Source organism: Labrus bergylta, chromosome 15 (assembly GCF_963930695.1).
Source record: "Labrus bergylta chromosome 15, fLabBer1.1, whole genome shotgun sequence".
Taxonomy (NCBI): Eukaryota; Metazoa; Chordata; class Actinopteri; order Labriformes; family Labridae; genus Labrus; species Labrus bergylta.
In genome coordinates this window covers 10,213,356-10,227,304 of record NC_089209.1, presented here as the reverse complement: position 1 = coordinate 10,227,304, position 13,949 = coordinate 10,213,356, and the positions used below count along the sequence as shown (strand labels likewise).

The following is a 13,949-nucleotide window of genomic DNA, read 5'->3' as shown; positions in this document are numbered from 1 at the left end:
GGTATGTTGTACTTCCCCTCTGCCAAATGCAGTGTTACTGCCTCGTTTGGCACTCAGCCTTCCAGCAGTGCTCTCTCTCTCTCTCTCTCTCTCTCTCTCTCTCGCAGATTGAAATGTCAGAGTGTGATTTTACTTACTTCCCTCCAGCGTGCCGACGAGCTGTGGTTCGCTGCCTTCAGTTGCACCACTTTAACATATATACAAACCCGGTGCAATTTCGCTTTAAATATTTAAAAGGCATTAAATTATTGCAGGTGCTCTTCTAAACCTATACTTGAGGAAAGTACCTTTAAATAGTTCGAGGAACTTAAGTTAAACAAAAGAAATATAGCTTCCTCTGAGTATATTACCATAATAAAAGGACTTGATTATAATATAACGGTAAATCCTCGCATGGTTTTCCAACAGTCCCCCCCCTCCTCTCTCCACTCTCCTCTCTCGCCCCTCCCTTTTCCCTGTAAAAGGAAACAAACTGCTGGAGCTTCGCGGTCCCTCCTCTAGCTCCTCTTGTCCCGTCCGTGAAGCTGCAGCTCTGCTCTCCCTCCCTCCATCGACCTGCTCTGTGTGAGAGGTTTACTCACAATGTTAGAACGAAACCAGCCGGATAAAAGTTAGTTTAATGGGAAGAAAGGCTCCAAGTACAGGTAAGTGTTACCTTTAGTAATTGACACAACTTAAAAGTAAATGACTTATTTTTTTTAAATGAGGTTTGGTTTAAAAAGTAATCAAATACAATCATGCAAAAGTCAGCAAATGTGCTTGCAAAGCAGCACATTGTGTTGTATTTCTAGGAGCGTGGTTAACAACTAGACCCACGAAAACAAAACAGAAATCTGCACATGTTGGAGAACAATTTCTAATGCTTGCTTGAAATGATGTAAGGGTTCAGTTTCAACTTGTTGCCTTTGATTTCCTTTGGTGTTTGTCTAGTCCTCTCTGTAATTTGATTCCTCTGCTAATAATCCGGCACTGGAGCCCTCAAAGAAGTGACAGTATCTCACGCTTCTTCAGTCACTCCAGCTTAAGCCATTTCCTGTGTGTGCTTTATTGATTTTTTTCTTCCTTCAGAGGACGAATGTGTTCTACAAACAATGCAGTCAAATGTGTCTTTATCTCTCTGAATTAATATATACTAATTATAGTTCTCGATGAAAACGTGTGATGCATTTTTCTTTTTGTCATAAAGTCACTAAAAATGTCAGCCCTCATTTGTAGTTGTGATATCTCTGTATCATTAGGACCATGGGGTATGGGCAATTCCTCCACCGGCAGGGCAATGAGGAAGACCAGGTCCACCTAAATGTGGGAGGGGTACGACATGAAGTGGACCCAGACATGCTGCTCCGCTTCCCTCACACACGCCTGGCTCGTCTGCTGTGCTGTCGAAGCGAGGCGGCGATCCTCGAGCTGTGTGACGACTACAGCCCGGCAGAGAAGGAGTACTACTTTGACCGAAATCCACGAGTTTTCCTCTGCGTGCTCAACTTCTACTACACCGGCCAAATCCACATGATGGAGGAGCTGTGCGTCTTCTCCTTCAGCCAGGAGATCGAGTACTGGGGTATCCATGAGCTGCACTTGAGCTCCTGCTGTAACAACTGGTACCACGAGAGGAAAGAGTACATCGAGGACAAAGACTGGGAAATCCAAAGTGACGACCAGCAGCCGCCCAGCTTGGGCTCTTCCTTCGAGGAGCTCTCTGCTCTAGATAAAGACCTGGCTAAGTTCAAAGGTGCCTGGTGTGCTGAAGTGAGGAGCTACATTTGGCTCCGGCTGGAGGATCCAGGCCACTCCACATCCTCAAAGATCATTGCTGTGGCCTCCCTCAGTGTGGTGTTGACCTCCATCATTGCTATGTGCGTCCACAGCATGCCTGAGTTCCAACGCTTGGATGAAAATGATAGACCCATCGAGGATCCGGTCCTTGCCATCCTTGAGGAAATCTGTATCGCTTGTTTCTCTGCAGAGTTCATCATCAGGCTAATTGTCGCTCCCTCTCGGAGAAAGTTCCTTGGAAACCCCTTAAACATCATTGACGTGGCTTCCATTTTGCCATATTACGCCACTTTAGCTCTAGAAACAGCCGACGAGGAGGCCGCTGAGGAGAACGAGGACTTGGAAAATGTGGGGAAGGTGGTACAGGTTCTGCGCCTCATGAGGGTTCTTCGAATCCTCAAACTGGCTCGCCACTCCATTGGACTGCGAGCGTTGGGCGCAACAGTCCGCCACAGCTACAACGAGGTGGGTCTGCTCCTGCTCTTCCTCTCGGTGGGGATTTCAATCTTTTCTGCCCTGATCTACTTTGCTGAGAAGGAAGAGGAAAGCACAGATTTGGGGACCATCCCTTCAGGCTGGTGGTGGGCGACAATAACCATGACCACAGTCGGCTATGGCGACACATGCCCGGTGACGCTAGCGGGGAAGATTGTGGCCACTTTGTGCATTGTCTGTGGACTATTAGTCGTAGCTCTACCCATTTCTATCATTTTCAATAAGTTCTCAAAATATTATCAAAGAAATAAAGCCATGGAGGAAAAGTGTATCACTAAACCTGAGAGAAAAGACCCTGAACTCCCTCATTACAACATCAGAGAACTGTTCACAGAAAGCGTGTACCCCTTCATTGGAGGAATCGCCTTCAGGAACAGTGAGAGCAGCGCGGGAGACGACACAGATGCCTCCAGTCTCCAGGACGTAGAACTATATGATAATGACACTTGTGAAAATGGGGCGGCAAAATGAGTTTCTCCTTTATGACTGCAAGTCACTTGGTGCCTCTCAGGGCAGAGTGCTCCATCACTGACCCTGCCTCCCTGTACTGTCTTCCTCCTGCAATTTGACGGAGAAATCATGGCCATGAACCTTTTTTTTATTATTATCTATTTGGGAATAGCTTGCAAAAAACATACCCCATATCGCTAAAACCAGGAAATCTTAAGGGAATTATCTGAACCTCGCTCAGAGGTTTCAAAAGCCCATTTTCTGCTTGACAAAACAGCGATGATGCATGTAGGAGGCCATAATGTTAATGTTTCTCAAAGTGATGCCCTGTATTGATTCGTCTGCCTGCTGAAAGTTCAGACCGACAGTTCGACAGATGCAGAAGTCTTCAATGATAACAACAATGTTTGATGCTGAAATATTGCATTATATGTCTCTGAGCTGGCTGATTTTACACAGTCTGCATGAACAAAAAATGGATGCGATTCTTCTGTCGGATTATGCAGTTTTTATTGACGCCGATGAAGAGAGGCAACAGACTGTCTCAGAACACTTTTTGAAATCCCTGGTTTGCCAGGTTATTGTTTTGACATTTGTCGTTCAGACAGTTGTTTGGGCATGCTGGGTGACTCCTGTGGGGTAATTCATGTGGACATGAAATAAAACTCAGTGAATCAGAAGAAACATGCCTCCCATTTGTGACAAGGCATACAGTAGGTAACTCATTCAAAGAAACATCCAGTTGAGGTTCGTCCCTTTTATTTGTTGCCTGGTGTCGTGGAAATGCTGAAATTCAACACTTTCCTGCCTGATGTGACTTTAAAATTTCTAACTAGAAATCAATATCATGGTTTTCAGCAGTGGTGAAATGCAGGGAAATTGTGGCAGTAACTTTCCTCACTCTTGTCTGTTCCTGAAAGTATTGATTTCCTGTCAGCTGTTATAGTGTACGCTTGGATTAGCTGCTGTTCTATACTAGAGCAAGAGATGTAAAAGATCTTTTCTCTGCAGGGGACTCCAAGGTGTTGAGCAAAAGCAGTTGACCAGAAACGTCCTACGATCACAATAAACCCTCCAAAATGTTACTTGAACTATTTTATTGTCTCAGATTGGATTTAGAGTTTAGGTTGTCGACTGCTTGAATTTCTCCCTAATGTTAACAGATAAGACCATTACTCCCTGATAATTAGCTAATTGTTCTAAATGAGTTTCGATTACTTGGCTTCTTGTGTAAGATTTGAAACACTCAGGATATATTAGCATAGTGCTTAGTCCACACTTTATTTTTTTTGCCTTTGTCAGCTGCCATTTATTGTAATGACAAACACACAGTATTGGTACCGACATGCAATGATTTTCATTAAATAGTGCAATCGATTATGTATAAAAATGCAAATCATGCATCGATACGTCAGGGTTTGCAGAAGACAAAGTACATCTCAAAGGTCAAGGTCAACTTGGCCTAATGCCTGTCCCAAAAATACTGCATACTTCTTCAGGACGTTAATCAACTTAGGTCACCTAGAACAGGAAAAAATCACTCACTGGTTTAATTGCTAACAAGAGGTCAAGAGTTTTTTCATTCTTTAAGGGCTAAAGAGAAAAAAAAATAAGAAGGAAGTGAGGATGAACTGGATTATGAGCGGAAAACAAAAGTGTAAAAATGATCTATATGTGCCATAAAATAATACTGGATGCTTATGATGATCATAAGAGCTGTTGTTCTGACACTTTGACTGATGCTGTTATAATGAGTACATCTCAACAACCTCAAAAGAATAAAAACATAATTTAATAAATTCCTTCACACATGTTTTTTTTTTTTTTTTTTTTTTACAATTTGTGAGTTATAATTGGTTAAAAACTTCAATCGTCATCAGATCTCATCTTTATTCGATTCGTTTGTGAACAGCTGACCGCAGTCTTTCCACGAGTTGCAGATGATCCAGCACCGTCGGCAACAGATAATGATAGTTTTATGTTCCTGAAAATTACTCTGAGCCTTACGGGTTCAGGCCTGGGTTCCATTGAAGGATTTTGATATCAATATTTTGTCACTTGCTGCCAGCAAGAAGGCATCCACTTATTGACCTTGTGTCAGGATGTTTTATTATTACCATAAATTGCCAAAGCTGGTGTCTCTCATCTGACTGGTGTTTAAAAAAAAAGGACATTTTAGATGCTACAGTTTAGTTTGTGTCACAGAACTCATTTTAAATGATGGCAAAGACTGAATTAAAGATAGATTTTTCACCTAAATCACAACATTTCCAATAAAATTTGTGTCAGATACCTCTGAAGTATATAAATGATATTGGGTACATTCCTGTTTAATATTGTGTTAGCAATAGTCAAATAAGAATAAGCAAACTATGGACCACACAGTGTTAACACCTCAGAGAGTCAAACCATCACCAAATGGCACAAGGGCAGCTATAAACTATCTAGCTTTAACTGATCAGTGCGGTCCTCTGTTCCATTCCCTGTTGGTGAAACCTATAAGAGGCAGGGGAGAAATGGTAAATGAGAGGGAAAATGCAGGATAAAACTGATGAACAAGCCGAATTACAACATACATGAATAGTTTTTACACTGCTGCGTTCTCTAAATTGCTTGCTGTCATATTGATGAGAGTTGTCTGTTTTATTTGTTGAGGGACTGGGGTGAGGATTTTAACAGGAATATAGCTTCTGTTTGTATAGGCTACTGAAGGATATTTATAGATAGCAATATATTGCTGCAGGTGTTACTCAGAAGACAGGGTTTCAGAAACAATAACCTCTTCCAAAAGCAACAGGATTGATATAGATCATATAGTGGCCATTATACATGACATACATGACATTGGTCAGGTGGTTTTTAATGTATAGGAAAAAAAAGCCAATTACCTGTAAAGGTCAAGGTGGATGTGTTGGCAGAAATAGTGAGAGTTGTTCTTCAAACTTCCCCCTGTAGGCATTTTTTCCCTTTGAATGAACAACAACCTTCATTACATTACGGCTGAGGTGAACTTGCTTGCTACGATACTTCTACTGCTGGTCAAATAAAGTCTTAATCCAAGCTGATTGGATGTAGTGGAGCGTGAAACCACAAGGATAAAAGGTGTCACTGAGCAATCGAGTTTCTGTCAGAAACACTGTGGTAAGTTTAAGAAACAAATCAATAGATTTTTAGTCTCTTGCAGATTTAATATGTCATCGCTGCCCGCCCTTTGTTGTTGGTATGAAATAAGTGGTTTGAATAGAGACTGTGATGTTTCAAAGCTTAGTGTTGTCAGGAAGTGAAAAACTACTTCTGCAAACAATGCTAGCTTTACACTAATCCATATGTACCGTTCTGGTACAGCATACTTCAAGTTCCTGAAGACAGAACATGAATCTTTCCTGGAAATTCTGACATTTGTTTTCAGGTATGGAGTATGAACCTGTTAAGCCTCAGGGTCCATAGAGGCATTTGTCCCTGTACCTCACACAGAGGAAAAGGTCAATGCAGTGATTAATGTGTTCAGGGTAAAGTGTGTGTGTTGTGTGTGTGTATGAGTCTACTGAAGCTAACTCAAAAGCTTATCAGCTTTTCTTATTATAATTTTTCTTATATCCAAGTGCAACGCGGTGGAGCGTTATCATCAACATTTGATCAAATATCGATTCATGTATTTTGTTAGTTTGGTAGCTGACCTTTAATTCATTCAGTTCTTATCAACATTAAGAAAATTAAACACCAACATTATATTTTATAATGATGAGATAGTGGTTTTTTTGGGAGGGTATTTTATACCTTTATTTAAACCCTTTTCACACATACGGAAATCTCCTGAAAAACTCTGGAGATTTGGCTACCCAGAGGTGCTTTAGGCTATGTGTGAACGCAAACAGCCACATTTTTCGCGCAGACTTTACCCGGAGTTTCTCTGGCCAGACCCCTAGTATTTTATCCACAGAAAATCCGAGTAAGCTAATGTCTGAACGTGGTAGCATATACTCCGGATATTTCAATTCGAGCCAATGGGACCCGAGTGACATTTACAGTCACTGCCTAAAGTGTCTGCACGTGACCTCTACGATCTCCGTGCACGTAACTAAACGTCTGCATTATGTTTTCTGTTCGTCAGTATGTTGTTCTCCTCTCTTTTGTGGATGTTGTCATTCCATTGGATTACACATAGCATTGATATAAAGGCAAATATTCTCATTATAACGTCGTGTAGCGGACTCTGTTGCTTCAGCCGCTACTTCCGCGTTATTTATTTGCATCACGCCTTACGTCAGTAAAATCTCCCTAAATTGCCTATTAGTAAGTGTGAATGAGCTGTAACATAATAACACATTGGTTTTTGTACATGGGTCATGTGGTAAGGAGATGGAGAAGATGAATTGGGTTCTGATTTGACGTGTTGGTATACTGCCCCTGGAACATATTTTTACTATTTCAGCCGTTAGCTCATATGAAATGTTCTGTTCAGAGTCCTTACATGGTACATCTCACCACAGAGTCGCTTACAGCACAGTCAGCTCACTTTCACTCAGCCATTAAAAGCAGCTGTCTGGAAACCCACTTTGTTTATAGAAAGATCCTTCTTCTTTTTCTCATCCAGGTTTATTACAGTTAAAGCTGAAAGGACATTGTTATTGTTTATGTCCATAATCATTTATTACTCTGACAGTTCGCCGGGCAACAAATAAATCTTTCATGTTTCACTTTTAGAAAACCTTCTACATTCACATTCATGAGTCCAAGCAATGCATAACTGAATTTGTCAGTAAAAATGCGTACTAAGAATGAAAGTCGTATTTCCTGTTTTTTGTATGCCATCAGGAAATTCCCCACTTGAGAATAATTTCAATCATTCTCCATTAACCTTCAAATGAATATATTCTAACATGGGGCGGCCCCTGGATGGAAAGCATATTAACCCACTTATTATCTTAATGTAAAGTGCTACACGCAGACAGATCAAGTAAAGCATTATAGTCTCATGACTTATCTGGATTCAGCAATAAGAAATAGAACAATTTTCCCAGTCTGACAAAAAAATAATCAGCTTGGGCCAAACTCCCCTTCACCTCACCTTGGACACTGCAGTGTGACCTATCCAATTAAAACCAAGAGCGGACTGCAGAATTTTCCATTAACCTCTTTGGACATGCCTATTGTCCATTTAAAGTCGTGCCTCGGAAACTGTCAGCAATCATGGAGGCAGAGATAAGCAGATAATCCAGGGTCCCATGTGTGGATCTTGGTATCCGACTCAGAGGAGGGTTCAGGCCTCCGTGGAGCCTCTGCACTCCAGTTCACATCTCACAGCGGCATGAGCTCTTCTGGGTATTTACTATTTACCCCCACAGATGAATTCAAATCCTGTGTGATTGGACAGGTTACGTGAGGTTACAACCTAAACGGTGCAAGGTTGTTGCGGATCTATAAACATCAACATAAGCATTAGTCAAGCACTGTGCTGTAGTGAAGTGGCTCTTAATCTGTATAGTATTTTTCCATTTCAGTTTAAAGTATAAAGGTTTTTATTATTGGTTTTTAGTGAAGCCATATTTAAAGGTACTGTGTGGCACTTAAATTGCTTTATTTGCGCCCACTGTGGAAAAAAACAATACCTCTAATCTCTTGCTGATCTCGTCCTGTACATGTGTAGGTTGTTTCCTCTTCAGAAAACTCTCCTCCTTCTGTCCTTTAACAATCAAACATATCAGTCATTTAGATTTTTTTTTGCAGTGTAAAATGTGAACAAAGGTTGCGATTGTGCTGTCAATCACCTTGTTGACATGAAGGTAGTAGCTGATAGCAGCAGAAACAGGCAATAAAAATAATGAAAGAAATAGTCAGTCTCATTCCTGATGAGCCTGTTTGCTTTTGCAGGTCCTAAAGGATCATCAATAATAATTTCAGTCTGTTTCATTACCAGCTATGAAATCCTCATAGGAGCTTTAACAAGGTTAAATACTTAAAGTTATTATCATTATTTTTTGCATATGCACTTTTGATAGTAGTAGAAATATTTTAAACATGTGTTTTGCATATTTTTTTGCAAAATTCAGACTGACATGTTTTGATATCTTTGGAAACTTTGAGACATTAAGTTCAAATTAACTGGATAATTATGCACATTTACTCCATAATTAATGTTTGTTGTACACTACCTTTAGCTCCCCTTCATTATTTACTTCAGTATAACAGTGCATACTTTTACATTTTCAGTTCATTGTTTCTCCACAGCAGGTAAAAAGAAAGATGCACTTGTTATAAGAGCTTCAGACATGCTTGATTTCTTCTACTGTTAATCAGCAGTTCATAAGCATTATATGAAGTGAATTTACATTTCATTAATGTGCTTGAGAGTGACAAAGAGCTGAGCTTGGCTGGGCCATATAAAGATAGAGGGAGTATAGGATGAGAAATGTGGAGTACATGACTGGAGCTCTTTGCCCGAATGATAAACGGACACTATCCATGGAGAGTTGCAATACAGAGAGCAAGGATTTAATGGAGGCAGTAAAAGAGGGCAGGAGGGCTGCTAATGAATCAGAAGAAGGAAAGAGGAGGAGAGAGGGAGAAGGGGACTAAGCAGAGGAGGGATGGGCCCGAGTAGGGCACAAGGACAGAAACACTACATGTTCTGCAAAGCTCCAATCTGACACGGACGCACAAATCTCAAATTCTTCCACATTATAGCGCTGCATGACTCAATAAAGACTGAAGGCAGAGTTTGCAATGTTTACAGACATTATTGAATTAAGCACATCAACCTTTCAGTAATGACCCAATAAGCAATATGTCTTTTGCCAGTTGAATAGCAATTACTATCTCTTAGTGGTTTCCATTATTGTGTTGTTCTTTATCGAGCAGCATCTTTTAGCAATTTATATGCAGATGAAGAACACAGCCAGGAATAGTTAACTTTTTCACATGGTATAATTGTTCTTTTTATTGACGTAGCAACCACCTGCATCTGCTTTGGATTCAACTAGTTGTTGGCTGTTTTTTTTTTTAAGACATATTTTCGGAAAAATGTTGCCTTTATTTGATATTTCAGCTGAAGAGAGACAAAATATGTTGGGAGGAGAGAGTGGGGGATGACATGCAGCATCCTAGAAAAAACAGTCTTCAATCAATTATTGTCCCATCCAGCTCAAAACTGCATTTTTGATCAATTCCAATCTGGCTTCCGAGCTCGTCACAGAACTGAAACAACACTTCTCAGAATTACAAATTACTTGCTTTTAGCAGCGGACTCTGGTAAATGCTCTGTTCTCCTACTGCTGGATCTAACTGCAGCTTTCGACACAGTTGACAATTCAGTTCTCATCCAGAGACTAAACAAATGGGTTGGGGTCTCTGGTACTGCCTTAAATTGGTTTTCGTCCTACTTATCCAAGAGATCTTTCAGTGTTTCCATTGGTAACTTTTCATCCTCCTATGCCCCCATGGTGTTCCCCAAGGTTCCATACTTGGTCCAGGCCTCTTCTCCATTTACTTACTCCCACTAGGCCAAATTTTTGAAAAGTACGCTGATGATACACAGATTTACCTCCCCCTGGAACCAAACAACTACAACAAACTCACAAACCTCACAAATTGTCTTCAAGATGTAAAATCTTGGATCTTGGATCTTGGATCTTGGCCACAAACTTCCTCCAGCTCAACAATGAAAAAACTGACGTTATCTTGGTTGGTCCACAGCACTTGGCAGACTCAATTTCACCCCATCTTGGCCCATTGTCCCAGTAAGTTAAATCTCAGGTAAAAAATCTTGGCATAATATTTGATTTAGCACTAAAATTTGACAAACAAATAAATCAGGTTGTAAAATTAAGCTTCATGCAGCTCCGATCAATCTCCAAATTAAGACCAATCCTGTTATTCCGACCTGGAGAAAGTTATTCACGCATTCATATCCACTCGCATCGATTACTGTAATTCACTTTATTTTGGTATCACTCAGTCATCTCTATCCCGCCTTCAGCTCATACAGAATTCAGCAGCCAGAGTCCTAACACGTTCAAAAAGAAGAGATCATATCACCCCAGTTCTTACCTCCTTACACTGGCTGCCAGTCAAACTGAGGATTGATTTTAAAATACTTCTGACTGTGTTTAAGGCATTAAATGGACTTGCCCCCGCCTACCTCTCAGAACTCCTATCCCCATATAAACCGGTGAGAGATCTTAGGTCATCAGCACAAAACCTTCTGTCACTGCCTAGATCCAGGACAAGGTGCAATGGGGATCGGGATTTTTCTATTGCAGCACCAAAACTATGGAACTCTTTGCCCCCAGACATCCGTCTCTCTCCCACTATTGATGTTTTTAAAACTCGCCTTAAGACTACTCAATTGCTTTTAATGTTCAGTATCCCATCAAGCAAAAAAAGAAACCATAGCTCTGTTATTCTTACACTGTAATTAACTGTCACTTGTTCTTTTCTTTTTTTTATTGTTCAGCACTTTGGATCAACAATGTTGTGTTTAAAGTGTTATATGAGCAAAGCGCTGAGGTCAGATTTGAACCCACGCCCACTGAGATAGGACTATAGCCTCTGTACATGGGGTGTGCAACATAATCGCTATGGCTATCCAGCACCCCTCAGTCGTTGGCCGTTCATCCAGTTTAAGAGGTTTATTTAGCCTTCTGTGATAAATGTGGCTCTTTTGTATTAAATCACATCTTATAGTTAAACCAAGAAGACTGTCAGCCACCGCAGTAATCATTGTGGCAACTCTTTGTGGTAGAGTACATGCATGTGTCAGGAATCTGCCTGCATGTAGTCAGCAGATGCTTAGCTGTATGATTTTATTACTTCCAGCCATGCATCCATAAAACCCATCAGCAGATAGCTTCTTTTTAGCATGACTGCAGATTTTACAGTCTTCTGATGTTGACTACTTGAGCCATGATGTGCTACATAACTGTGGCCACTCAACCTCTCAGGGCATCAATACATGTCTGTAATTAAAATACAATCAATAACAATCTGATTTTAGCTTAAGTGTAGTTAGTTTTATGCAACACTGATCCATCCATCCATCTGTTTATCCATCCATTCATCCATCCATCTGTTTATCCATCCATTCATCCATCCATCTGTTTATCCATCCATCCATCCATCCATCCATCTGTTTATCCATCCATCAATCCATCCATCCATCAATCCATCCATCTGTTTATCCATCTGTTTATCCATCTGTTTATCCATCTGTTTATCCATCTGTTTATCCATCCATCCATCCATCCATTCATCTGTTTATCCATCCATCAATCTGTTTATTCATCCATCCATCTTTCCGTTCATCCATCCATTTGTTTATCCATCCATCTGTTTATCCATCCATCCATCAATCTGTTTATCCATCCATCAATCTGTTTATCCATCCATCAATCTGTTTATCCATCCATCCATCAATCTGTTTATTCATCCATCCATCCATTCATTCATCCATCATTTGTTTATCCATCCATCTGTTTATCCATCTGTTTATCCATCCATCCATCAATCTGTTTATCCATCCATCAATCTGTTTATCCATTCATCCACCCATCTGTTTATCCATCCATTCATTCTTTCATTCATCCATCCATCGACCCATCAATTTGTTTATCCATCCATCCATCCATCCATCTGTTTATCCATCCATCTGTTTATCCATCCATCTTTTTATCCATCCACCCATGAATGTTAAACAACCACTACAGAAAAATGTGTGAATTCTCTGATAAAAAGAAGGCTGATGTTAAATATGATAAATGTGACACTGTAAAGAGAATCTACAAATCACCGAGTTCAATATGAAAATGAGTGAACCAGACAACTTTAATGATGACAAACTATAGGTACATCTGTTGCACTCACCACTAACTGCAGTTTTTCTGTCTAATGGAGAAATACTGTCTCCATTAATCCCAAAGAATTCATAAAAAAAAGTTTATTTTATGTTTAACTTGGAGGGCAAGGTGGCCTTCTCTCCTTTTCTAACTAATTTGCTTTTGTTTTAATCTTCTTCTCTGACTTTTATGACACAGTTGCTCAAAAGGTCACCTCATCCATATCAGATTTCAGTGTCTGTATCAGCGTTGCTTTGCACTGATGATTTAGCATAAAATGGAAATCAATGAAGCACTCAACAAAGCTCTACGGACATTTTCACTGAGTAATTGGCCACTGCATTGCTGAGACTGTTATTGCCCTAATGATGGCTTTGATTAACCTGAGATAACCTTTAGGATAATTGATTTTTTTAAATCTCTTTCTTCCAGTATGATCATTACCACTAAAATTCATGTTAAAGTTGAAAGTACCTCTAATTTCCTATCTTCTCTTTATTACCTTAATTCTGCTCTATTTGTGCACTTTTAAAAGCACTTGCTCGTGCTCTCATTTGAGTGGATTTTATCTTCAAATGTAAGATAAAAAACAATGTTGTAAAAAAAAAAAAAAAAAAAAAAAAAGCACAGCCGCCCTGACTGCTGTTCAGGTCTGCTGAGCCATAAAATTATTTCGGGGAGATCTTGCCAAAATGATTAATCAGGTAATTTGTGGAATCCTGCATTTTCTTTAGATATAGCCTGAATCTAAAAGTGAATATCTTCTGGTGTCATAGGACTATTGATTTACATTTTCTTGATTAATGTGATCAATTTTTATAAGCGGCTAATACAATTTTGACTTCAACAAAGTCTATGAAACCAAGAAAATGCCCCAGTACAAACAGATGTGACCCTGTATAACCCGGAACCTCATGCATTTCTTGGATGATGTTTTTCTTGTTTCTTTGCTTGTACCAACCGATTGTCTAATGTTGTTTTTTAATTAGCTTTATCATGCATTTAATCAACAAGGCGACTCAGTTAGGGCTTGGTATATAAAAAAAACAACTCAGAAAGATAGCAATATCAGCAGTCTCATACTAAAATCTGCATGAAAACTATGGATTATTAGAAAATCAACTTCTCAAACTGCTTATTGTGCTGTAAGGACTATTTCTCAGGAATTCTCAATAACGCACAGCTCACAGGGCTGGATACGAGACAAGAGTTTCATAAACAGTAAAGTGGGGTATACTGCTAAGCAAGTTCAACATATCCAGGGCATCTTTTGGAAATCCGGCTGCACTAACCCAAACTTAAGATTTCACATTAAATGCTCACACACAGTGGGGACTCTAGGAGCCCCAGGCAAGAAATAATTGGGGGCCCTTCGACCAATTGTTTATATAATGTTTG

General features: G+C 39.9%; 1 protein-coding gene across 1 annotated transcript; it reads left to right on the top strand.

Moving 5' to 3' along the window:
• Positions 1-457: 457 nt before the first annotated feature.
• LOC109989695 (potassium voltage-gated channel subfamily S member 3) lies at positions 458-4,520 on the top strand. The gene is made up of 2 exons (XM_020641550.3): positions 458-644; positions 1,239-4,520. Exon 2 carries the CDS (start codon positions 1,243-1,245, stop codon positions 2,740-2,742), a length of 1,500 nt encoding a protein of 499 aa, XP_020497206.1. The 5' UTR covers positions 458-644; positions 1,239-1,242; the 3' UTR covers positions 2,743-4,520.
• Positions 4,521-13,949: the final 9,429 nt, after the last annotated feature.